The 27,611-nt window shown below is 43.8% G+C and overlaps 1 protein-coding gene across 3 annotated transcripts in view; it reads left to right on the top strand.

Annotated features, from left to right (window-relative positions):
- LGALS12 (galectin 12) overlaps positions 1–27,611 on the top strand; it is a 143,117-nt gene that overhangs the window by 46,487 nt on the left and 69,019 nt on the right. Inside the window, exons 3-5 of one of the 3 annotated variants that reach the window (XM_069208053.1) lie at positions 13,795–14,005; positions 18,612–18,656; positions 19,349–20,483. In XM_069208053.1, the coding sequence (XP_069064154.1) occupies positions 13,795–14,005; positions 18,612–18,656; positions 19,349–19,855 (763 nt within the window). In that variant the 3' untranslated portion in view covers positions 19,856–20,483. Of the gene's footprint in view, positions 1–13,794; positions 14,006–18,611; positions 20,484–27,611 lie in introns of those variants that run through there. The other 2 variants (XM_069208051.1, XM_069208052.1) reach the window with 2 other exon arrangements.

A 27,611-nucleotide genomic window follows, 5' to 3' on the forward strand; every position in this document is an offset into this window, starting at 1 on the left:
ACACAGAGAAAGTGTGTTGAAGGTCTGCCTGATGAGAACATGCTCTGGTGAGTGTAAGGGAGTACAAAAGAAGGATGCCGGAGGAGAGGAGCTGTGCTGCAGCATGCCCTAGGTGACCCCAGATGGGGGAGATGTCTGTCCAGATATGTGATTAACTCCAGGAGTTTCAGAGGCAGAGTGTCTTTCCATGAGCTACTAGCACATCGCTTTCGGATGGGAAGAATGATCAATCCCCCCGGCTCCAGATGATTTAGGCCATTCTATGGCTTTGTAGGTGACATGGTACAGAAGCTGTAATATCAACGTTATTTTTTTAGTGTTATCACATGGGTCTTTACTTAATGCAACATTTTTTAGTGACTAAAGGCATTAGATAGAATGTTCCAATATATCTAGTAGACTATATGTGTGGCTTTTTGTCCTAGTTTTCAAAGGTCTGTGGCATCAGAGAGGATATTAAAAAAAAAAAAAAAAAAAAAAAACGAAAGTCCCCACCTTAAAGTGGACTAATTCTATACTCCCAAAAGTGATGGCCACAGAAATTGACCCAGAATTCAGTGTTCACTAAATGGGACCACAGGGTCCCATTTGTTGGTAAAGGGTGGTATAGGGCAATGTCTGAATGAAACCAGGGGAGGGCGATGAATTCTGCTCTGCAAGTGGAGTTCAGGGAGTTTTGCCTACTCTGCACGGAGTTCCCAAAAACCCCATTGCACAGAGCAGTTTTTCCTCTCGCTGGCCAACTGTAGGTTGGCAAACCAGAATAATCAAATAATAGAACACCTCCCAGTGAGATTTCTCAACATGAGTGGTCGCAGCAAATCACTACTGCTCGCATTGAGAAACCTGTTGCTCACATTGACGAAGCTGCAGTTCGAGTAGAACATCTACTCGACTGGCAAAAAGAAGCAGCGCCCTCTTGCGCTGCACATTGTGCCACTCAAGTGGATTTCACAGCATAGGACAAACTCCCCACATTAAAAAACTGAGCAGGCAGCATGACTTACTGCACTCGCGGAACTCCATGTAGCACAGCAGAGTTTTTTTCTGCACTTTGCTGAGTTCTGCATAGCAGAACTCCACTCAGGGCTAAATGACTAGTAACAGCACTAACTGGTTTCTAAAGTAAGTGTTCCAGGAGGTGATCTGTTTGTGTCGGTAAAGAGCTGAGCTCCAAAAAAAAAACTATCCCAGATACTAAACTGTATAGGTGCATATCTCTTCCCTGGCAGTCTGTAGGCCACATATATGGCTGATGAGGTCATCCAGTGGTGGTGCAAATATGCCATGGACCTTTCTGTAAGTAATAAAAAAGAGCACTCTGCAATTGGGCTGCTATGGGTCTCTCATATCCCTCAGCCCTGGTGACCTTGGATTTGCTGCACTAATGATAATTATGATAATTTTTAAGTTCAGCTACTGTTTCCCAGATATAGCTTGAGAAGTAAGTGGTAGGATCCTGTTGTAGTATTTCTTTAATCACAGGACTTGCAAAGCAGAATCAAATGTTTATAGAATCAGGCCGAATTAGTCCAGCAAACAGAAAAACCCCAAGAACCATTGATGAAAGGAGAAAATATGTGTCCTTTTCTGGTTAGAATTTATATGGTCAAAGGGGCAGTGCCGCCTAAACCAAAGTTCAGACCTTAAATGTCTGCTCCATATCTCTGACCAACTGGATGTTCAGATATTATTTGACTCACAGTCAACTAGCTCTTCAAGATCCTTGTGAATTCAGTGTAGCTCATTTGCTTCAGGCATCTTCTAGGCAAGTGTTTGTTCAAATAGGCCCTTCTCTTTCTTCTGGTCAAGATTAGTTCTCTTATCAGAAGGTAGTCCACCAGCTATTCCTGTAGGTTAGAAGTCTGCAGCATGATGGCTTCAGTCAAAGCCTGGTCCCTTTGTTGGGAGTGGGTGGGAGTAGGACACCAACTTAGGAGCATGGGGGGTACTTAAGAGCATGTAGAGGGCTAGCACTAGAGACTGTCCATGCTGGTCAGATGCCTTCCCTTATCTCCTCATTAGACGTAAATAGTACAGAGAGCAGGGAATGTTCAATGTACAGGAAAGCTGAAATGACTTTTACGTTGGGCATCAAACTATTGTTTTGTGTTAGATGTAACATGTTTGCTGAGAATAATATTCATACGCTATAAGGGCTCCAAGCAGAAAATCCATTTGCATCATCAAATCACACATTCAAGAGGAAGGTAGCGAACTGTTAAAAATGAAACACAACATGTCTGGAAGTCTAGAGTGCAACTAGGGTTTAATGTAAAATTGCAGGCAGCAAATCAAAAGATCACAATACATCTGTGATTTTTAACTGCCCAGGGCTCTCACAAAAATTGGGTGCATACCTGGCAAACAGTTACAGGGTGTAGCAAATTATTAATAGTGTGAACTCTTTCAGAGGATAGATGACAGAAAACTCATTACCTGGATTTCCTACTTGGGGATGGCAAAACTGTTTTTGTTCCTTGGAATCTTTGTTCTTTCTTAACCAATTCGGTGAGGAAATAAACTGAGTCTTCTTGCACTGATCTAGAGTAACAGATGGCAGCACTAAATCGTCAACATGCTCAATCACCATATACCCCTGGTAGACCAAATTCTTTCTTTAGGGCTTGAGAGAATACCGAGGGAGATCCTGTAAATCCCTGTGGGAGTCTGGTCCTTGAAAGTTTAGGCTGAACAAAAATAATGACCCTTCTCGTGTATTGGGAGTGGAAAAGAAGGCACAACAACCAACCGTGGTGAATCATTGGGCACGAGTAGGGATGCAGGAAAGAATGGCAGTGAGTTTGGGGACCATAGAGAAATTTTGGATAACCACAATGTATATAGCCCTCTCGTCCTGCAAGAACCTGTACATATTGGCCTTCCCTGCCTTGTATATTGGGAGAATTGTGGTGTTACCTGTGCTAACAATTGGTACTAGAGCTCTTTGCTTAATCAGATGTGCTAGTACAGAGTAGATGCCTTCCTTTGCCTCAGTTTTTAGAGCGTACTGATGTATTCTGGTTAACATCCTTTTATGAGTCAACATTCACCTTTACCACTCCATCTATGAGATGAATCCCACTTCCTTGGCCCTTGTGCATCACAATGTGAACAGTACCTGTGAAAGTAATTTAGTTAAATCATGAGTCATGACAACAGAATCTGCGTCCTCAAAGCAATTTAAGCTTTCTCATAATAGGACGAGTACCTTACTCTCTTGTCTCAAAGTTCTGTTCAAGAACACTGCATCTGGGGTGCAGAACACAATGCAGTTGACTTTGCAGAGGAGATCTCTGACTATCAGGTTGGTCAGAGGAGTGGGACTGAGAAAGCAAGAATGTTTATCACTTTTAGATTCCAAAAGATTGAACACAGCATCTGCATTGTGGTAGGTAACTTGTTGATTGGAAGTACTGACTGAGTCGATGGAAAAGCCCAAGAGAGTTTAGAGGTTTTGAGGGCCGAGTGACTTGTGCCTGAATCAGTAAGGCAAGTAGTACATTTACCACTGATGATTGTCTACATATGGGCTATTGTAATCTATTGGTACTGAGGTTTTCATTTTGGAGTCAGAACCTCTTGGGCTGTCCTAAACTTGTTGATGGGCTTCTTCACAGTATGGTTGTAGCCAAGTTGATCCAGAGGTCCTAGTGCACTGAAAGCAGTGTTAGAACAAACTTGCTTCCAGTGCAACAGCGGACCTCATGCAAACAAGAACTTTATGGCCTGGGGCCTCCCCTCTGCCCCTCCTATTTCCCCTTCCAATTATCATACCTCCCTGACCTCCTTGGCTTCCTCTACTCTGCGGCATGTCGTGTTCTACTCCTCTTCATCTGCTGCATGTTCTGCAACTTTACCTACCTCAATTTCTATTCAGCATTCTCTTTCTGTTTTTTCATGCGACTTAACACTGTGGTTGGCACCTGTCACTAACTCTTCTTACTTATTAGTCTGTCATCCAATACATTGCAACCTTCAGTAACAATCTCTGCACGAGGGTGGCAACCTATAGCTCACCGAGTGACCTCTTTCGGAACGGATCTGCTAGAGTATCATTCAAACACATCCTTAAGCTTGCCCAAACAATTAGGTATGCCCCTCTTGTTCTCCTTGCATTGGGAAAGGTTAATAATCATTATCATCAAAATACTTTATTCAACTTTATCGAGCCATAAAAGTCACAGACAAGAAAAAATACATTACAATCCACAATAAAACAAACCTTTTATAAATTATTTAAAATAGATAAGTGAGAGAGCAGCAATAATAATGATTCAGTATTTAGATCGAATCCTTAATGCACTCAAAATATAATTCAGTACAGCATAAATAACAGTTTCACTTCCCAGATTATGTAAATAAGCAAAGGCAGTTACATGGGATCTAGTTTCTAGCGCTCGTAATACTGGGTGAAGAAACTGCCTTCTTTCTGGGGTATAAAATGTACAGAATAAAGTGCATAGTGCTTCACAGTGACAGAACGGAAGGTATGAAAATGTATGGTTTTAAGGTGTAACCTGGTTAGCCGAAACTTCTGCATCTCATTTACAATTATCTTCAAGTAAAGTGCAGGACGTTCAGTTAACTGCCAGAGGTTTACTCCCACCCCATCGCATCTGTCCTCCCTTTGTGCCAATTGGATGTGTTGATAAAATAGCTATTTTAATGTGCCGGGAGAGATGTTAAGTAAAATAGCCTGGTTAGAGAAATATACTGGGGTACCTAGCCCAGCAAAGCTCATCTTGATAGATTTAAGCCATGGAATATCGAAGTCGTTGTCCAGGTTCATGCTGTCGGCCAGACTTACTCTACGCTATTGGCTTCTGAATTTTTCCAAATTCTGAGCCAAAGTAACAGGGGCTGCAGGTTAATATGATCTTCGAGGTGGTTCAGCCAAACCTCAGCATGACAAAAGAACGTTGCGGTGGATTGTGGGACTGCCAGCGGCCTTTATAATTAACTTATTTTCTGCAATTTGGACAGATTTGCAATTAACATGATCCTTGATAATGGCACCAAATGGAGCAACTTTTAAAAATACTTTTTTTAAAAATACAAAGCAGTTAATTAGTTGATTTATGTCCCAGCCTTTTGGAAAATCTAAAAACTGTGTCAATCACCCTTTGGAATTGCAGGGCTCTTACATTCAATAAAAACCTTCAATTAAAATCTACATTTATCTGTACTCTCAGGTACGTTAAGTGAGGGTTTTTCCAATTTCATCACTACCAAGTAGAAATTTCCTAGTTTTAGATATTTTAAGGCCACATTTCATTACAAAGGACTTTGTGCGATTTGTCTGCAGTTCTAAACTAACCATAAAACTGTTAAGTGTCTAGCAGATATTTGAGGTCATTTGCTGTTCTTGCTATGAGGGTAGCATCAACGACGTAGAGTAACACAAGAACTTGTTGTGAATTAATCTTTGGAATGTCTCTTCCTGTCCTTACAGATGCTCTCCGAGGCCATTAATATAAAATAAATGGTGCCAATACACAACCCTGTCTGACCCTTGCTACAGAGGAAATTTCTTCTGTGAGGTGACCTACTCGGCTCCAAGGTGGCATTCAAGTCATGGGGGGGGGGTGCAATATTCAGGGTCACGTTCACATTCTGCGCCTTATGCCCAAATATTGTGGAACAGTGGTTCATGCAATCCTTGCTTGGGACAACACACTCGACTTTTGGCATAGCCTCAACCAAAAGATATAGGGGATTTACTACCTGCCAAAAGGCTCAAGAATCTTTAATCATACTTCCACTTCTTTAATCTTCCCATGCCTTTCCCCTATTTCTATCTCCCTTTTTTTAAGTGCCTCTTTATAGGATTTCCCGGGTTGATCAAGGTTATAACAGATGCCACATGAGATATAGAATTTGTAGGGTGGAGTATTTACATATTGAAATCTCCTGCCCAGATAATAAAAAATTCCTTACCATCATGATCATTTTGGGCATTATGTATGGCATACTCTAATCCATCCACTATTTTATTTACTGAGGGATCAAATATGCTATAATAAAATTGATCAATACCAAATTAAACAGTTTCTGCAGAATGACTAAGAGTATATGGTAATAAGTTGTAGCAGCAATTTCAAGAACCTTAAAGTCCACCAGATGTCACTTGTATAAAAGTAGCCAGGACCCCTTTTGCTCGGCATGACTTTGAGGGAATAGCTGGGACATAAGTTTTTTTAAAAAAAACATCTTTATGGGGGGAGTCCAAGGGCCATGCCTCTTTCCAGCAAATTATTAAGTATTGTCCTACCAGGTTCACCCAATGTGAGGTCTCCTGCTTGGCATGCAATCCTGCCACATTCCACAAACTTAAACACAAGACCCTGTCCTGGGGGAATCTGGCATTAATCAACCATTCATAAGGCACCGGTGGTGAAGTGGAAGAATTAAGAGTTTCTTCTGTAACATCCAATGTGTAAGATTGTCAATCAAGTTTGTCCAAGGACAACAGAGCCTCAAATCTATTAGAGAGAGGTAGGTTCTTTGTGGATGGTAGCTTAAAGCTTTGCCATTCATGGTACCAGCCTGAAGGTCCTCATTGCCCCATATCCTGGTGGCCTAGGGGTATTTGGTCGATTTTTTTTTTTTTTTTTTTTTTTTTTTTTTTTTTTTTAAAGCCCAGTCGATGGACTCTAATACCCTCCGAGGAGAGCAGCTTGGAGCTAAGCCCGCAATGGGCCGACCCAGGAGACCTTTCTTGTGGTGATAATTTATTTTGACCAGACAGTGTTTTTCACATCCAGTGTGAAACTTTATTCAACAGGGAGGTGTGAGATTAGAATTGTAGATGCTGTACTTCAGGGACATTCTCCAGCACAATGGAGTATGGGGTACACTCGGGGGGGGGAGGGAAGGAATATGGGGTCGTGCGTCATTTACCTCGTTCTGAGATCTATTTAAAGACCTTGACCCCTTGTCGTTAATCTCCCGCAGGTTAATAGATAACCGATTTCTTCGAAATTGCTGGGTGTAGGATATCACTATCTCATGTGAGGGCCTGGGACGACTTGCGGGTTCCTTTCTCTGCATTCCAGATGGGCCGACTCAATAGGGTTGGGCAATTGGGCTTTGGCATTTAAGGAACAAATAGCCTTGTGTTTCTCCAGAAGGACATTTTGTCTGCCATTTTTTCCTCGGCTGACTGGATGGAATCCGGCTTTCCCTCTAGAGAGGCTGATTTTGATATAACTAAGGAGCAGGTTTGGGCTATGTCCTTAAAGTTAGTGCACAGTTGGTCCAATCTTGCTGAGCAATTATGAACACATTTTTTCATATCAGACTCAACAGGGGAAGTCTTCATCACTTGTTTATTCCCCACCATTCTCTTACCACCTGTGCCTTGTTTCTGTGCAGGATGAGGATCAGACTCTAGATGGGCTGAATTAGAAGAACCTGCATTTGCCCCCTCGTGTCTACTCCTCTTGGTAGGAGGGCTATCTGAGTCTGGTATTATTTCGGTTGTGTCCACTGCTTGCACATCGTAGGCACCACATCAATTAGAGTATCTAGATGAAGGAGGGAGGGTCTTGTTTCCTAATAATAAATCCACAGGGTTTTGATTATCAAATATATTCTGTCTGTGGGACTCCTCCTGGGTGGGTTCCAGTAAATCCACAATAAGGGTCTCTGTCTCAAGCTCAGGGGAGTCCGCTGTCTTCACAGCGGAGTCCATCCTTTCTTCCACCGGCCTGATCTCTGTTTCAGTAGTAACAGATGTCTTATGACTGATTGAGATGCCTTCTCTCCATAGTGCATGCAGAGAGGTGAGTTCCCTTTTCCTTCCCCATCTTTACGGTGAAACAATTACAAGCTGGTTATCTGATGCTTATTCCTGTTTTAGGTCAGGACTGTGTCTTGATCACTGAAGATTTGAAATGCAGAGCCAAGAGATGGGGCCCAGCCTCTTCCAGCAAGAAGGGCCAACGAGTAGAGCCGCACCCGCTTCCTGGCGGGAAAGAGCAGAGGTGGCAACTGGAACTTGTGGTCTCCCCTGATGTTAGCATAGGTGGAGTGCTGTATCCCGTGCTGCAGGAGAACTACTGCCTCTTTCAGAGCAGGAAAGGCCAATGAGCAGAGACGCACCCACCTTCTGGCAGGAACAAGCAGAGTTGGGTGCTGGAATTTGTGAACTCTACTTTGGTGGCATCGCTGAAGTGCTTTATCCTGCGCTGTGGGAGAGTCGCTGTCCTTTTGAGGACAGGAAGGGCCAACAGTCCGAGCCGCACCCACCTCCTAGTGGGGAAAAAGCAGAGGTGGCTGCTGGAACTTGTGGTCGACCCTGATGGTGTCGCTCGAATGCTGTATCCCATGCTGTGGAAGAGTCACTGCTCTTTTCAGGGCAGGAAGGGCCAACAAGCAGAGCAGCACCTGCCTCCTGGCAGGAAAGAGTAGAGTTGGCGGCTGGAATTTGTGGTCTCCCTTGTTGGTGGCATCACTGGAGTGCTGTATTGTAATCATTAGTTTTAACTGGATAAATCTCAGTGATTGCGTTCAACAACACTTCCTTCTCTGCCTTCAGTTTTCCATCATTCCAAGTGTCCACACCCTGCCATGGTGCCTCATCCACCAATCTCTCTTTGACCTCACTTGACCCTACTGATCACAACAGTTGTTTCACATCTGCCCAATTTGGTCTGTGTCCTTCAAACACACCCCGTAATTCTTCTCAAAAGTGAATCAGGATTTCGTAAATGGTGTTGGATTGTTTCTCTATGCTCAATAGATCTAAGGGGGCTCAGCATACGTGAACCACTCCTCTAACCCTGGCCGCTGGGTAGCTCCTAAAATGGAGACAGGACAAAGGGGAGCGACTCTCATCATCATCATTACTTAAGCGCAGTCCTTAGTTTGTAAAAGAATAAATGCTGTTGCCCAAAGCTCTGCTCTGTCGGTGATTTTAAAAAATCTGCATTCCAAATGTTAAGTTTGCGTAGTCTTGAATTCACTTCATCCCTCTTTAATCCACCACCAGACTCTGCTGCCCCTTTGGTTTTTTTATGTCTTTCTTTTCTCCATCTTTCCTGTCTGTTTTCTTTTTGTATTTTTTTTTCCCCTTTATTGCTCGCAGTCCATTTGTGATGATGAAAAATAAGTGGTCTTCCTCTTGCCACTGGGTGAAGATAGGCTACTATTCAGCATCAATTGTATTCCTATGGTCTTCCAACCTCTTCTCCAGATTAACTAATCTCTCTGTGTCAAAGGTACTGTGCTTCGATTTCCTTACTCATCAATGAGTCCCACTCCTTTATATATTTGCATGTATGTTTACCATATTACTGTTACATAGTGTGGCCAGGAGTCCCTTTCACTAGGGTTTGCTATGTTTAGACTCTCTGGTTCCCGTCATAATTCTTTATAGTACATTTATACTCTAGTAAAGGGGAAAAGGGTCTGCAAGCCCTGTGCTCGCAGATCATCTTGTGGAGGGAGGCAAGAGGGGAAGTGTACAGGAGGATGGGTATCCTTTCAATTACTATTTCTTCTAACTGGTGGAGGCAGGGAGGAAAACTATCTTTCACTCACACTCAAAGATCCCTTTGTGTTCGACAAACCCTCAGTCTCCACCCACAGAGGCTTGTGAAGCTGTCATGTAGGCTACATCACAGGGCCTCTATTACTCACACTTTCAACCTTGAGTGATCTGTGATTTGGATCCTGGCAATCCTACCCATCTTCCTTGTGACCTCTTTTTCTCCGGATCCTGCTCACTCTATACCATCGTATCACACATTTGTTTGTTTTTAGGTTGAGCATAGCAGCGCTCAAGCGCTACTTTTTCGACATGTTATCTACTTGGGCTTTAACCACGCCCACCTCACGTCCATTACTATCTCTCTTTTATGGGCTTGCCCTTCAAAAATCCTTTAACATTTGTAAATGCTTTGTTTGTCCCTCCTTGGGGCGGTTTGGTTACTGCCTTGGACATCGACCCTGTTACATGACTAATTGCAATTTTGCCAATACGCTTGACTGTGAGCGAACTTCTTTTTCCTTTTGTGTGTCTCCATCATGCTCATTGCGGCTGCAGCACTTTGAATTGGCTCGCTTAGGCGAAACTGTTTTACTTTTCATTTTCAGTTTAAGTGGCAAGAAAAGTCAGTTTAGGAGTTTACTATGCTAATAGCTCTAACTCGAGCAAATGCAAGATTCATTGCATGGCAAATGCTTGTGCCTTTTGGCCTCCTCCCATTCCTAACTGCCCGACCACTTCCCTTCTCCTATTCAACATCTCCTACCCTGACAACAGTTACGCATACCATTTTGACAATATACACTAACCATAAACAGTGTAATCATTGTGAAGGAGCAACAAATAGACAGTAAATGCTGTAAACGCTGTTAGTTTTACCTAAAACTTTGATTTGATTTGATTAGCACTTGTGTTCATTGCTGGGTCCTTCTCCACCTCAGTTAACCTGGAGAAACATTTCCTTTTCATATGGCACCTAGGGCCCTCTTGTAGTGTTCAGTCCAGTGTTGCCCTACTTCCCTTTGCCAAGGCAGTTACACTGCCACATTGCACCATCTGTCAAAAAGAAAATGCCACACATCAAAAAGCCTAAAATCCAACTAGCTTCATTGCAAGTTAGGAGGAAGCAAAGCTAAAGATCAAAAACACAATTATCATTTCAACTGACCAGGGCTCTCCCTAGAAAACAGTCAGTTTAGCCTAAGATCTAAAACATGTAAAATGAGCCTAGTATTTATACAATGTCTCTCGATACAAGTCATTGTATTATGAACACATGACAGAAACTTGTTCTAATCAAAAACATATCTCATGTGCACTGTCATTAGCTTCCCCTCAAGGAAGCTCAGGACAGCCTTGGAAGAAAGATATCCTTTATGTACCCAATACTAGCTCCACTTTTCTCACAAAATTCTGTTTCCCTTGCCAGGTTTGAAAAAAAGGTTATGCTACTGGAAAATGTGAAATGTACAATATGGAGCATTATGGTTTCTACGTCCGTTAAGTCCATAAAAGGTTGTGCTTAATATAGTGCTAGGGGCAGGTTCAATCAAATAGAAAACAACTTTTATATTTGATTACTAGTAGATACATTCACTTATGTTTTCACATGTCTCAATTATGAGAGGCTGACCAGAGTGGCAGCAGACACCTCTTCTAGGGCACAAATAAAGTCAATGCTTTTGCAAAATTAAACAGTTTGTACTAAATATCCATGTCATCGGAGTCTGGTGAGAGGACAGTAAACACCCACCTCTGTGGGTGGGAGCATATGTGGGCATTATCCCCAGTCCAGAAAAGTCTAGAACTCTGCTGAAAGATGGCTTGTAGGGCCACATGTGGGATGGGTGCCTGCTGCACCTAAAGTGTGCCTACACTCCTATTCCCCATTCCTCTTCTGTGAGGCCACAGTGGCTGTATTGGTTATTATGGTGGCTTTTCAGTGTGTAAGTTCAAGTTTGTGAGGTGTGACTTGGGTTTTTATGGAGGCTTTAAGTAGGACTCCTTCCACCCATCACCAAAGGATATTCTCTAGATTAATCAATGAATAATACTCAGTTTCATGGCATTTTAAGGCAGTAAGGTTGTTGGTACTGCTAGCTGTATGAAAGTTGGATGTGTCTTGTGTAGACTAAATTTCCTTGTTGTTAGAACACATTGGAGGCACAATCTATTTTATTTACTTGGTTCGTGCTGAACACATCATCCTCAGAACAGTACAGATCACCACCTCTGTTTGTAACTCAAGTTCTGTCACTACCCACTGCTTCCTTTTGGGAAGGAGAAAACTATGCACTGCAGTTTGTATGTGACTCTAAGAAATCTGAGGGCAGAAAAGCTAAACTTATTCCTACAAAGATTATTCTTTCCATTCTTGTATCCTTGTTTTCTCCTATTTTCTTACTGTAAACCCTTCTTTACCCTTCACTCCCCCACCTGCCATAGTCCACACTGGGTACAAAAGTAGCCAAATACTTCAGAAGTGAACTGAGGCAGTCCCATTGTTGATAACTAATTTGCTTCCTTCATCCTGTATATCCCACCCAGGGCAGTAGTGGGTAACCCACAGCAGCCGTAGCAAAAATGCTCAAACCAGCCCCTCTCCATTTGTGTCCTTGCACAATCTCTTACCATCCATCCTTTCCTCAGTCGTCTTCTCTCCTCTCTCTCTATTCTCCCTCTCTACTCTCTCTTCACCCTATCTGATTACTTTCTTTCTACCTTCCCACTCCCTCTCTGTGTCTCTTTCTTGATGCCTCCACTGCCTGCAGTAATTATCCTCAGGGACCTTGGGAAAGTAACAGAGGCCCAGGAGAGGGCCAGAGCATTCAACACTACCCTCCAAGGGCTCCAGCCCATTGGTAAAATGCTTGGTGCAATAAAAGGAGAGCCTGGTACTGCCATTGTGTAGATCAGTCAGTCAGTCAATCAATCAGAATTTGTAGAGTGCACTAATCACCTGCGAGGATATGCAGGTGCTGAGGTCCACGCTGCTCTCGAGGCATCAGTTGAAAAGTCAGGCCTTGAGTCCCCTGCTAAACTCCTGAAGAGAGGGTGAAGTCCAGAGATGGAGGGAGAGACTGTTTTGGATTTTGTAGCGAGGTAGGAGAAGGAGTCTCCACCGCTGCTGCTTCAGCAGATACGGGTGGTATGAGCAAGGTAGAGGGAGGATGAACATAGGATTCTGGACGGTTAGTGGAAGCTCAGGCAGTGTTTAATGTATGGTGGTTCTTGGTTGTGCAGGTCCTTGAAGATGAGTCGGAATCTTGAACTGGCATCTCTTGTGGATGGGGAGCCAGTGGAGTTTCTTCAGGTGAGGGGTGATGTGGGTACATCTGGGGAAGTTGAGTACGAGCCAGTCTGCTGAGTTTTGAATGGTCTTCAGTCTCTTGAGGAGGTGTGAGGTAATTCCTGCATAGACTGCGTAGCTGTAGTCCAAGCAGCTGGTGATGAGGGCTTGAGTGATGGTGTGTCTGGTGGAGGGGAGGAGCCATTTGAAGATCTTTTGGAGCACGCACAGGGTGAGTAGACAGGTGGAGGGGACTGTGTTGATCTGTTTCTTCATGGTGAGTTTACTATCGAAGATGATGCCAAAGTTCCGGGTGTAGTCCCCATCATCCCATTGAGTGGTTGGTTTACTTCCGTCTGGGATCATTGACTTGGGGGAGGTGAAAGTCTCACATGGTGTTGTCCACTTGGGGCCACTGTGGCAACAGGTTCTGATTCTTTAGAAGAACCACTGGATATCACTGCTCCAGTAGTATATCTCCCCATCTATCGATGATCTTTGACTTGTACTATTTTCAGATTAAGTACCAGGGGTTACTTCTCTACTAGGATGTTTTCTTTGTTAAAACCTCAGCTACTGCCACAAAGTTTGGTGACTTCGTGTCATTGTTGCAAAAATGTCTGTTATTTTCCCCAGAACCTCATTCAGAGCTGCCCAGTTGCTGGCCCATGGGTATCAATGATTTGGCTGTGTCTGCCATATCATATCCAGGACATTAGCCAATCCCACAACTCCTCTTAGCCATTGGGTATCCTGTTACACAATGTTCGTTCTGTCCAGTCAACATTCTCACCTGGTGTCACGGTCTGAGTGACTACAATGTATCACTGATGCAGGGCTCTGTGCCTGCTCCCTATGCAGAATCTGTCAAACCTTCCTTAAGTCTTGACATGACTTGGCCTGTTTATGGAGATTGAAATTCGGGGACTGTGCATGTATTTCTCAGCACTGAAAGGTAATGCTACTCCTACCTCCTATAATCTGCCTTGTGTCTCATGTCTCTAATTCCCAGGTTTCAGGTGGATTTCCAGTGTGGCTGCAGTGTGCGTCCAAGGGCAGACATTGCCTTTCACTTTAACCCTCGCTTCAACTCCTCGCCCTATGTTATCTGCAATACCTTGGAGGGTGAGAGGTGGCAGGATGAGAAGAAATTTCCCAAACTGCCCTTGAAGGGTGGTGACAACTTTGAGTTTATTTTCCGTTTTGAAAAGAACTGTGTCAAGGTGAGTTGCTGCATCCCACTTGCTTTTTTTCTAACAAGAAATAGAACTCTTTAAATGGTCTGCATAATTGTTTTATTCACCGCTTTTGGCAAGATGTCACAGTCGAGTAAAGACTTGAGTGTAGTGTGCATTGAGCTTACATGTAACACATCGGAACTTGCTAACAATGTTGCAACAACTATATTAGCTTTTAATACTAACCTAGACCGTGGACAAAAACTGTATTTTCTCTTGCCATGCCCAGCCCAAATTCTCCACTTGCCTGATCCTACTAGCCCACAACATTTTGACCTACTGGAAAATAGACCTGGTGTAATATCCCACAATGATCATGTAACTTTCTGATCTACAGCCTATTTTGTGGCATGCTGGGGATGTTGATGCAAATACTCAAGTCCATGTCATTTAAGAAAAGCTTTCTCGGTGATTTATCAGACTGAAAGCGTGGCCGTCGTCCTCTGCATTTTACTAACAATATGTCCTTTTGACATTTTCTCCACAATTAGTTATGTATTGAGGTATTTGTGCCTTGTCAGAAGCAAATTGAAATTTGAGAAATTGCCAGACCTGCCAGAGAAGGAGTCTTTTTCCTCAGTATGCCAAACCGCCAGTGGTATCATTTCCCATTCATATGAGTGTCAAGAAGCTGGTCTTCAGGCACTGAAAGGAGATAGATAAGTCCATTGTGCCCTGGCTCCTGCAGAAAACGTATGTTCTGACTGAAGAAGAAGTTGTCTTTCGTCCAAATATCCCAGTGGATTAGATTCATCTGATACGGCTGTTCACAAGGTACAATCAAGAAATGTTTTGCAGCTGGCTCTAATTCCATGAAGACGGCAACTTATGCTTTATGTATAGCGCAATCACTGGCTAAGAACTTTGAGTCTCTGTCCTCAGCCATCTATGAGAATGTGGACTGTTAGTATCTTCTTCCGCACATGGAGCAGGAGGTAGAACTGATAACAGATGCACCTTCCAACGTCAAAGTCTTCTGTGGTGTCCTCTCATGATTCCATCCTGGGTCGCTGAAATTTATAGCTGTAGGACTGGAAAAATGATTAAATGATTATTCAGAGTTTTCTGTCCACAGGATACCCTTCAAAAGGAAGAAACTTTTTTGCCACCAGTTAGACACAATTATCAGGCTTTTAAGGACTGAAAGCACACTCTTCTTTACAGAGGGATGCCCTCAAACTCTTAAGTCCTGAAACAGACTATAGGGACTTTTGAAGATGAATTCTAGAAGGCATCCTTCAAGAAGCAGACTTCAGGGACTGCTGGGTACTCGGTCTGCTCAGGAGAGGATATGTGATAGAATTTGTCACGAAATCTCAGACACTAGTACCATCCCTATGCCTATCCCCGAGGATTCTCTGAAAATAAATCCTTTGTGTTTGGGAGCTCAGGCTATTTCAGAAAAAAGTCAGTGATGGCAATTCATCTGGCAGAAAGGGTCAAGAGGTCTACTTCATCTTTTTCTTGTGCAGAAGGCCAATGGGGAGTACAGGTCAGTTCTCTGTCTAAAGGGAGTAAACCTCTGGGTGAAGACCATTCACTTCAAAATCCTCTCTTTGCAGCAGGTTATTCTTTTGGTGTCAGAAAAGGATTTACTCTCCACAAAAAACGTACATGATACTTATCTTTATGTCCCCATATACCAGGCACATCAAAGGTTCCTGCGGCTTGCAGTGGTTTTTTCACAATTCTGCTTTCAGTGCTGTAATTTGACCTAAAGTCTGTGCCGAGGGTGTTTACAAAAGTCCTGGCACCACTAGTAGGCATGCAGCATCAGGATGGCATTGCCATTCTACCCTACTTTGATGACTGTCTGATAATCTGGCTGTCTCTGCAGGCCACAGTTTCTCAGGTCTCAAGAATCCTAGATGTATTAAGACAGCATGGGTTTCTGGTGAACCTAAAGAAGTCTCTTCTGATGCCAGCTCAGGGCCAGGCTTTCATTGGTACAAGGTTTCAAACCAGCAAAGGGTTGGGCTCTCTGATGGAGAAAAGAATCACCAAGACCCAAAATCATTTAATGCAGATCATGGGTTGGGCCAATCCAACAATGGCACCTCAGCTTGGTGCAAGGTTTCTTAGCAGTGACCATTTTTCTAGTACTATGGGCTACCTCTCACCTGAACAAGGTTGTGAAACACATTCTGGCTCATTGATCCTCATCTTAACAAGACTTGTCCCTAGGATTTTCCTTGGCAAGCAGGCATGAGGAAGACATTTTCATGGTGAATGCAGTCTTCGAACATTCAAAGAGGACCCCTTTTGTCATCTCAGTAGCTGCTCATGTTGACCAGTAATGCCAGTGCAACAGAACAGGGGGTCTGGATAAAGTCTCGGCAGGTCCAGGGTCACTGCTCAATGCTCCTTCAATCGAAGTCCTCCATCTGGTGGGAATCAGAACCAGTTCAGATGGCATTTCTATTGTATGCTTCCCTTTTGATGAACAAATATGTTCTTGTAGGAATGGATAACAATACAGCCAAGTCATACCTCCGCTAACTGGGAGGTACTAGTTTCTAGCATTGTTGAGGATCCCAGATTAGATTTTCTTATGGGCACAGGATAAGATCTTAAATTGGAAGGCAATAAAACATTCAAGGTAAAGCGAAGGTCAGCACAGACAAGCTGAGCAGTGAGATTCCTCCCATGCTGGAGTTCTGTCTGAGCAGGCAGACATTTCCCAGGTTTTTTTTCAGAAATGGTCTCCCAAGGGTGGATATGTTTGCGTCAATGCAAAATACCCTGCTTTCTCTATTCTGTTCAAGGGTAAGGGACGGAGGATACAGTTTTGGTAGTAGATGCCCTTTCATGGGGTAAACTTCAGGATGAGAATGGTCTCATTTATAGGTTAAGGGGTTCCTTAACCTGAGGCCTTTGTCTAGACCGGTTTACCCTTCTTGGTATCCCATTTTAGTTCTTGATATCTTGAATTGATCTCCTTTTCAACATCTTGAGAAAGTTGAGCTAAGGTTGCGTACTTTGAAGACGTTTTTCCTGGTAGCAGTTACTTAAGGCAGAGCACTGGGGGACTTGGGCCCCTAATTCTATTCCTCCTGAGGAGGGGGAGTTGCATGCAGTAGATGAGAAGTGTGCAGTTCTCATTTACCTAGTTAGGGCTTCGGAATTTAGAGTGGCTTCTTTACTGTTTGTGAATTTTAGAGCACCCAGGAAGGGATCTACACTTTCCGTTCAGAATCTCAGGTGATGGGTTGGTTCCTTAACAGTCTTGGCATTTAAGTTGGAATGCCTTGCCCTGCTGGAGTAGAAGCTAGATCCACCAGAGCTGTGTCTACTTCCCTAGCAGATTCGCAGAGAGTGTCACTGACTGAAATTTGCAGGGTGGTGACATAGGCCACACCCTCTACTTTCATCAGGAATTCCAGCTTATTGCAGGAAGTTGGCCCCAAAACCCCCTCAAGGTCAAAGGTGCTTTTCTTTATGAGGCAATAGAGGAGAGTCTGATTTCAAATAAATAAAACTAAACTGAGCATAAGAATTCAATTGTCCTGGTCTATGACATTGCTTGCTACATTTCAATGTGTAATTAATCATGCCAAAAATGTCACTAGAAGGTAATGTATCAATTACGTACGTGCAATTGCATTGCTCCAAGTACATTTTCGTCTAGTTAATTAACTGCTCCCTTCAATCTGTTTTGACCAGGCCACTGAGGTTTTAGGGGACTTGAGTCAACTAAAGCAAACAGTCGTATTGGTGGAAGGGGCTTTAGTGCAATTGTGAGTAGTAGGAAGGGATACCTTTAATCACCATATTAAAAGTGACAGTTGTCCCGCCCCGGAAATGACGTCATATCCGGTGGCTGGGACTTCCGGTGTCCCAGAAAGCCCTCCCCGGAAGTGACGTGCATGGGGGTGTCACATGGTTTGTGAACACGTGTTGTTGGCTGGTAGAGCCACCCTTTTTTTTTTTTTTGAAATGCTGCATATAAGGAGCTGGTTAGAACCGGCTGTCAAACCGCAAACCAGGGCTGAATCAGTTTGCCAAGGCGCTATGAAGAGATACAATCCGATCGCCAGAAAAGCCGTCTCCTCAGGGGCCCTGAACACTATTGGTAGATATTACCGGACCCTCGCCCCTCGTACGATGGATGAGAATGCACAACAGGGTGTCCCAGACACCCGGGATACCGATGTTACAGGTTTTCAAGAGGAACTTTGCCATCGGCTTGAAAAGCTTGACCTCAAGGATGTGTCGCCCTTGATATCCCCTATTAAGGGGTCCGGCAGTGACAGCGATGTCTCGAAAGATGGATTAAGCGGGGCATCTAACGTCGTAGACATTGAAGTTGAAGAATGTGTACCACCCCCGAATTCGCCCGTCTATGAAGACATGGGCTTCCAGGAGGACCCCGAGGCAGAGGCCTTTATTTTACAACCATCAGGTGTGAGTTCAGGCGCTGTTTCTGTCCCAATGGACCTCTGCGACTCCCAAGATTTCAGAGGAGCCGCTGAGTGTGAAGCGAATGCTGAGGTTAGTAAAGACATTTTTTATTTTATTTTTTTATGCCTGTATACTCTAATGTCATACTTTTAACTAATAATGTGTCTTGTGCTTTCTGTTTGAACCCTAGAACATAACAGAAGAAAGAGAGCCTCTAGAAGGGTCAGCTCCAAAGGTTAACACCGTAAATTTTTTCTGCTTATGCTGTTCCAGACAGTCTGAAAGTATTACAAGCCAGAACAAAGAGCCTCGTAAGAAATGTGTTTGCACCTACACTAGCCACGATCTTGAAAAGGAAGCTCCGGGCGTCCCCTGTGACACCATATGGCCGGTTAAAGGCTTTGCAGCTGCCGTTGTGAACGCGTGTGTTAAAAGGGATTATTATGACCTTTGCTACGGGCATAAAATTAATGACCCTCAACAGGAGGCTCACGAATGTCTATACGATGCATACACTGCAAGAACAATTCGTCACGTTTGTAACCGGATAGACACTTATCGGGTATATAAGCTGTTAAGGGTTGTGTATGGGCTGTCTGCTGTGAAGAAAAGTGTCCACTGTGACATGATGAAGGTCTTGGCTGCGGCTGTCCTTGAGATCCGATACGCTGCAGAGCCATGCTCAAAACTCGACCGCATGCACGGGTTGTGTCCCCCCTTTGACAAACGTATGGTAGAACGGGTTATAGAAAGACGAATGTGTGACATTTATTATAAAAACAGAAGAATGTTGTCTTTAGCCCCTCGAAAACTGTTTTAAATAAATAAATAAAGAAATAAATAAAAAATAAATTTAAAAAAAAAAAAAAAAAAAAAAAAGTAGACCATAAATATGTTACTTAACGCTCCATACTTACTCACTTTTAGGAGGGGATTCCGGGTATCGAGGTGCAAGATGTCTATGAGTTACAACCGGGCTACATCTGTATCGGGAGATTGATTTTTGTGCTGGTTAAAGAAAGAATAGCTGAAATACAGCCTGTGACTCTGCGATGTCTGAACATTTCGGAACCTTCTGCCTTGTTGCAATGTAACTGCCATGAGTGTATCGCCAAGTGGTGTATCAATGGCCGGCTAAACGCATCTGTTAAATGCTGGGCCTTGGACAAAGACCACAAGCGCAAGTTAAGACTTTCACCTGAGACGGGGGTGCATGAGGCTTTGGAGAACATGACTGTAGATTATCTCACAAATAAAGGTTCTGCATTGTCCTATCTAGAACTGTATGAACTGTTGAATTATATCAGTATCCTGAGCGTTCAGAGTTATAGACGTGGTGAACGGGAAGTCATGTCTAGAGCTATTGAGAGTATAGCTATAAAAATATCAATGTTTGTGTCGCTTAGGGTTTGTAAAGGAACATGCTCTGAGTAACATGTGTAGTGGATGTTGTACTATGTATACGTTTGTAAAAAAAAAGCCACATTGGATCCGGGTTTTGACATTTATAAGCTATGTAGCACAAAATGTCAAATACACGCTGGTTGTATACCCCAGCCGCACATGTATGTTTTTTATGTTTAATAAAATGACCTTACACAAAACAGGTGTCTTTCATTTCGGGGTGTTGATGTGAGACAGCATGACGGATGCTGATTTAAGGAAGCTTTATTACGATAAACAGGGGGTTGGAAGTTTCGGAGGCTCCGAAGCTCTATTTAGAAGGGCTCGAGCTGAAAATGAATCTGTAAAACGTGCCAGTGTGAAGACTTGGTTAGCTGGGGAAGAGGCTTATTCGCTGCACAAACCTGCCAGGAGGCGCTTTAAGAGGCAGGCCACCGTTGTTAACGCACAGCTCGATTATCAGTGGCAGGCCGACATAATCAGTCTTCAAGATCTAGCAAAACATAACGATGGCGCCATGTATATATTAACCGTCATAGACGTCTTGTCCAAATACGCATATGCAGAGGCGTTAAACGATAAAAGTGGTACCAGCGTTACAGCTGCTTTTAAAGACATCTTCGCTAGCGGGCGTGTGCCCCAGAAACTACAAACAGACGCCGGAAAGGAATTTTTAAACAAACATTTCCAAAAATTATTAGACCTGCACGCTGTTCAACATTTTGTAACGCACACAGAGGTAAAGGCTGCTGTTGTAGAGCGTTTTAACCGTACTTTAAAGTCGAAGATGTGGCGATATTTCACCGCCAACAACACCTACAGATACGTGGATGTTCTAAAGGCTTTTATAGATGTTTATAACGCCACCTACCACAGGACAATCAAAATGGCCCCTGTTAAGGTAACAAGGGATAATTCGTTAATGGTGTGGAGAACGGTGTACGGTAGGCGTCTCACACAGAAGGTCAATAAACCGGATTTAAAAGAAGGGGCTCATGTCAGGGTTTCAAAGTTGAAGGGGGTCTTCACCAAAGGCTACCAACAAACATTCAGCGATGAGATATTCATAGTGGAAAGTGTGCAGCTTAAAGAAGGGGTATATATTTACAGGTTAATGGACTACGCTGGGGAAGAGGTATCGGGTGTCTTTTACACAGAAGAGTTACAAGAGGTGCCCTACGACCCGAACAGGGTGTACAGGGTTGAAAAGGTTCTGAAAAGAAAAGGGAGCGGAGCCCGGCGACAGGCGTTGGTCAAATGGCACGGGTGGCCCGAGAAATTTAACAGTTGGGTTCTGGCCAGCTCGTTGCACGGTGTGTGAGGTATAGCTGTAAACGCTATGATGGAGAACTCCCCTTTTTATATCACGCTGCCATCCAACGCTTCGAAGGACATGTTCCCAGACAATCAGATTTCGAGTTATACGGTGAAACTTGCAAAGCCAGTGGATTTGAAAGGCCCGTGGGAGGTGGCACTAACGGAAATACAGTACCCTAGAACTTGGAATACCTTTACAAAGGCCGATGTTAAATTTCATATAAAGCGACCTCAGGATGCACTGACCTATAACTTGTCTTTCCCGCACGGCTATTACCCTACCGTCGCAACGGTGGTCGATGCCATCAACAAGTCTATAGCCAGCACTGAAGCGTATGCTAATATATATCTGGTATTGGATCACGTTAGAAGAAAGGTGGTTCTTAAAGCCCCAGAGTTCAGTACAGTGTTTAAATGTAGTGGTAAATTACAAAGGGTTTTAGGGACCGTACAGCATCACCAAAGGCAGATGGATCCAGACCCTACATGCCCCGATATTAACGGCGGTTTTTATACACTCTACGTTTATAGCGACATTGTAGAGCCGCAGAGGGTCGGGGATAGTTATTCCCCTTTGTTGAGGTGGGTCCCGGTGCAGGGTGAAAATAACGCAATGGTTAATATACAACATCACAAACTCGACTATGTTGCAATTTCTAAAAACCATTTTGACACTATAACCATCATGGTGTACAACGATCAGTCGGAGCCGGTCGCCTTTAAATACGGGAAAGTTATTGTTAAGCTTCATTTAAGGCCACGGCGCGAAGGTGACTATTAGACAGCTGCAATGGTCACCATGAAAACCTACGGGGATCCCTCGATGTACAGGGACTATTATAGAGTTCAGGCCGGGTATGGCGGTCCCCAACCCTACTTTCAAGGGGCTCCGGTTATGTATGGGGCGGGATTGGGGGGTTTCTTCCGAAGCATGTTTAGACGTGCCATGCCCTTTTTGAGAAGAGGGTTCGAAATTGCAAAACCTCATGTTAAAGCGGCAGCTACAAACATAGCCCAGGACGTTGTGGGCAGTGTAACGTCTGCGGTAGCAGAGCGCATGAATAGACAGCCCCAAGAAGGAGCGGGGTTGCTGTATAAAGCGCATGGTTTTGTTAAAAGGAAGCGAAGGGCATCGCTGCGTAGGGGGCCGCCAAGGCCCTATAAGAAGCGCCGGACTACTTCAAAAGGCCCTCACAAAAGAAGAGTCATAAGACGGAAGAGATCAACCAAGAAGAAGAGAACTCGTTCTAGTGCGAATATTTTTTAAAACATCGATCATGGCCTTCGTACACTGTGCATCGGGTGAATGCGCCAAATCTGAGTTAGATCTGTTTTCTCTCAAACCCACACAGACAAGCATTGAAAACAGTTTTTTCATGGAAGTGTCACCGATGGCCGCTCTGACACCCCTTGCACCGATAGAGTTTTATGTGTCGGGATCCACGGATATGTACCTTGATCTCAACAATACTCTCCTGCACCTCGTCTGTAAAATAACCAAAGCGAACGGTGACAACATCGAGGATGATGCTAGAGTGGCCCCTATAGCCTATCCCATCGCAACAATGTTTAATCAAGTGGACATTAACCTAGGCGATCGCCTCGTCACACAGAGTGATAACATGTATGCCTACAGGGCCTACATAGAGAGTATTCTAAATTATAGTCGTGATGCGCTGGACACACATCTTTCAGCGGGGCTCTTCTACCGAGATACCGAAGCGCATTTGGAGAACACAGCTTTGGACGGAGACAACGAGGGTTTTAAAAAAAGAGCCAGCTTCGTCGCCGGCAGTAGGCAGTTTGACCTCCTGGGGCGCGTACATTCAGACCTTTTCTTCCAAGACAAACTGTTAGTCAACGGTATTGATCTTAAGATCAAACTCAATCGTAACAAGGACTCTTTCTGTCTCATCAGCGGTGATGCAGAGCAGTATAAACTGGTTATATTGTCAGCGAGCCTGTTTGTAAAGAGAGTGAAAGTGTCCCCAAGTGTCAGACTAGCCCATGCTGAAGCTTTACAATTATCGAACGCCAAGTATGCCATTGAAAGAGTTGCTCTGAAGATATTCAGCATCCCCGCCGGAACCCGATTAACGCAGCAGCAGAATCTATTTCTGGGGCAGTTACCGAAACTCATCATCATAGGGTTTGTGGACAATACCGCTTTTAGTGGCGCCTACAACTCAAACCCTTTCAACTTCAAACACTATGATATCAACTATGCCGCTCTGGTTCACGAGGGTGCTGTGATCCCCGCAAAACCTTTCACGCCGAATTTTGGAACATCAAATTTTGTCCGGGAATATCTAGGGCTGGTCTCGATAACGGGGAAACAGCTGCGGGACTCAGGAGTAGTTGTTTCAAGGGAAGGGTATGCTGCAGGCTACACGCTGTTTGCGTTCGACCTGACGCCGGACATGGAAGATGGCGACCATTACAACCTGATCAAAAACGGAAATCTAAAAGCGGAAATACGTTTTACACAGGCACTGGCGGCCAATGTGAACATGGTTGTGTTCTCTGTATTCGACAGTGTTATTCAGATCAACCACGCCCGTCAGCTCATGTTTGACTACCATTGAAAAAGTGTAAAATAAAAATTAAATTTTTTTTTTTATTTTTTAAAAAAATATATAAAATGGACACTACTGAGATACGTGACTTCTTAAGTAGACATAAATATGCTAAGAAATACTTTCTAGGGGTATACCCTAGCGATGGACTACCTGAAAAGATAGGTCCGGAAAGGCCCCGTACCCTCGTCTTTAACACCGATCCCCATTACAAGGGTGGGGCACATTGGGCGGCACTGTTTCTGGATGTGGACAAGGTTATAGTGTTTGATAGTTTAGCTGAATTCCCTAAGCATAGTATTTATACAAAGCCGATATTCAAATATGTAAAAAAAGCATCACCCACTGTTGTGTATAATAAACTGCGGGTACAGGATCCTATGGCCATCACATGTGGGGAACATTGTATATACTTTATTAGTAAAATGTCTGAAGGTATAACGTTTAGAAATTTTTTAAATCTATACTCAGATGATTTAGTAAACAACGATGATGTTGTTATGAAATATGTGAATGAAAACTACAGGACAATGTCACACGTTGTTAAAACAGACTCGGGTCTCTGTCAAAAGTGTAAGGTCTTGTAAAGCTGTTATTTGTACTTGTGAGTGTCTAAAATAAAAAACATCTTAAACAAGCTTTCATCCTAGGCATTTTTTTTTTTTTTAATCCGTACTGTGTACATTTTCAAACCATTCATAAATAAAAAGATGGCATACTCCGGCTGAAAATTTAAAAGTGTTTATTACAAGCATGTTTCAACACGAACATTTACATGGTTAAACATATAAAATGAAGCACATTTTTTCGAACCGTAAAAACTTTTAACAAAAAAAAACTATACATGTGTGCAAAATTAGATCGGTAGCCATGTGTTCATTTTGAATAGTCTCTTTTTAGGCCCCATAGGAAGATCAGCACGGTCCCGAGCGGGTGTTAGTTGTGGAAAGAAAGGCGATGTCGATATAGCGGGGCTCCTTGTAAAAATAGCGGGGGCCGGGTCTTTTAAACTTTCAAGCTTACGGCGATTCTCGGCATTTCCGATGATCGTGGAGGGAATGTTGAGTTCCGCAGCTGCATTTAGGAACTGTTCCCAGCCTCTAGGAGCTTCTCGTGTTGTTAGGGTTTTACCGTGTGTGAGACCCCGGACCAGATCATACATATGGGAACCAGCAACCGGCTGCCCTTTGTAAACGAATTCACCCCGGGCGTTCCAAGTGGTCAAATCTTTAGTAGTACTCATTTTACTGAGTAACATTTGCGCAGCCCCTCTATATTTCTGACTGATATTTTTTAAAAGGTCTAAGACAAAGGCATCAGTTGTGGGTGTGGGACCTATGTCATGAGCCTGCGTAGAGGGTCCAGGCGGCTGTTCAGCATCTGGGGTGTACAGCGTCAGTTTGGTTTTTTCAGAGGTGAGTTGCTTGTAGTATTGTAGAAAGTTTTGAAGGGCTCCTGAGTAAAGCCCTGCCTTGTCGTGGGGTTTTAAATCAGTCCGGTTCAAAATGGCTTTGATTTCCGCATCGAGACGATGTGTTTCGTTTTTGCGTATGTCCCAGACGTCCGTGTTAGAAGGGGACAGATGATCCACCTGTTGCCGGGGCACGAGGTACATTTTGTGGGCGTGCTCCATCAGGATCTCGACAGTAGCCCTGTGATTAGGGGTATAGCTATACCTAACCACGACCCTATAAAGCCTCCTGACTGTTTGAACAGTTTTCTTTTGGAAAGGAGTGAAGCCCTCTTATTGCTGAGCTTCTTAATAATGTGGCGTTTCTTCTTCAGAACCCGGAACTGGCGCTTTGATATAGGGACATTACCTTTTAGGGTGTTTAGGGCTATTTCTGAAATGGCGGCCACTAAATCATCCGTGGCAGCGCAGAGGATGGCTTTTCTTCTCGCGGGGCTGGCCGTGATCAACATTTTTAGAAGTCCTAAATTACGTCGTAACCGAGCCGACATTGTGGGGACCTTATATTACAAGGTTTAGAGTGTAAATGTTATAAGCAGCTTTTTACTTGTTCTTTTTATAGTTTTTGGACACTGTTTTAGGCGTGTAGGCGACTGGGAAGTCCGGGGGTATTATGCCGGATCGTAGTCTGTAGTCTTCAAAAGTGTTGGGTTTCAAATCCACCAGTAAGTAGCCGTGGGGTTTTGCTGTAGCATCGTTAAAGGCATCCATGAAAAACTGGGTGTTGCCGGGGTACATTTGTTTAGCTATAATTGAGATTTGAAGTTTGTCTCTAGGGTTTTTAAATAAGACCAGGTATGAGGCGTTGAGAGTTATGGACCGGCTGCTCTTGCCCTTGTAAAACAGGTTCTGCACTATATAGCATATGCTCAGATTGCGGTGGTGTGAATATTGCGTAAAAGCCCGCTCAAGCTCGGGGTGGTCCCCTCCTTCACGCATGAGGTCATCCACCACGACCATGTTTACAAGGTGTTTTGGTAGCAAGTCATCGTCGTTGAGATTATCGGGGATACCCTCTATAAATCGAATGTGGGGAAATTTTAGGGTGAGCTCAGTGTAAAGATCCTGCCAGCATGAATAAAGCCACACGATGTTGTTAGGGGTCTGAGATAAAACACCGGGAGCGTTTTCTAACAGTTTCTTTATAAAAAAACTTTTACCGCTATTGGAGGGCCCCGCTAAAACGCAGGAGAATGGGTGCTGCAGTCTGGTGTCCATATCTGGGCGATGTTCAAACCTCTAATGGCTTTTAGTAACCGTAAGGCAGTGTTTTGTAGTCCGTTGTGAGGACCCGTTTGTCAAACACTACTCTTAAGGTTTTAAACATAGGCTGTGTTGTAATTTCCCATTTTTTCTTGGACCTGACTATGCTCGGATGGTTTACAACAATGGCTTTGCTATTTTTGTGATCGCTCGATGCAGAGTATTCGTGCACCAGGCCCTTCAGACTGTCAAAGTTTATTTTAATCGTATTGTTGACGTTTAAAGTGATACCTTTGACTTTCATGCAAACCTTGTTGCTTGAGGTCTTATAACTGTACGTCTTAGGGCCTGATGAGGTAAATTCCTGTATATACTCCCCCTTTTCGAGCTCGCTGGTCAAATCCCCTAGATAATCACCCAGCGGAGGATCTTCATCACCCTCTTTACTCACAAAGATAACAGAGTCTGTGTCATGGTACAAACACCGTTCCTGAAGCTGGTCCAACAACCTGTAAAGCTCTAACCTGGCGTGAGCGGTTGTGAAGCATGCTATAAAGATGTTTATATTGTTACACGTTGTGGGGTACTCTTTGGCGTATTTCCAGCATAGAACGGCCGTCTCGTCGTCAATAAATTCACAACTGGATACGTCATAAACAGGTGTGAATATGTACTTAAAAAGCTCATCCGGATCTGTGACGATGGATGTGTTTGACAAATTGGTCCGCTGTGCGAACTTTCCCCACAAGGAGTTGAGACAGAGCTTAGCTAACTGCCGGCGGGCGGGGTTAACCTTAATGAACGCAGGTCTCAGTTTAATACCCTCGCGCGCTTTGTAATCAGCGATATACTTTTTCTTTGAGGGCTCATCGACACACCATTCTGGATACCCCGAGGCCTCCTGCTTGTCTCTAAGAAACAAGTTTATGTACTCAGAAAAGAGCTGTGTTGTTGTATTTGGAAAGTGCCAGACTTCCAGGATTTTACCAAGCCGATACCCTTTCTCTAGGGCCGTCTGCACCTCAATGGTACACCACGTCCCTTCCAGCAGCCTCTGCTCATCACTATGCCGACATTCGCTAAGCTGTTTACTTTCAGCGCAGGTACGGCATAGGGGGAACATTAGCTTACCGTCGACTCTATAAGGGAGCACCGGAAAGTAAAGTTTCCGCGGAGGGTGAATCTGACACTTAATGATTCCAAAGTACTCTTTGAGAGG

This window comes from Pleurodeles waltl, chromosome 9 (genome assembly GCF_031143425.1).
Source record: "Pleurodeles waltl isolate 20211129_DDA chromosome 9, aPleWal1.hap1.20221129, whole genome shotgun sequence".
Taxonomy (NCBI): domain Eukaryota; kingdom Metazoa; phylum Chordata; class Amphibia; order Caudata; family Salamandridae; genus Pleurodeles; species Pleurodeles waltl.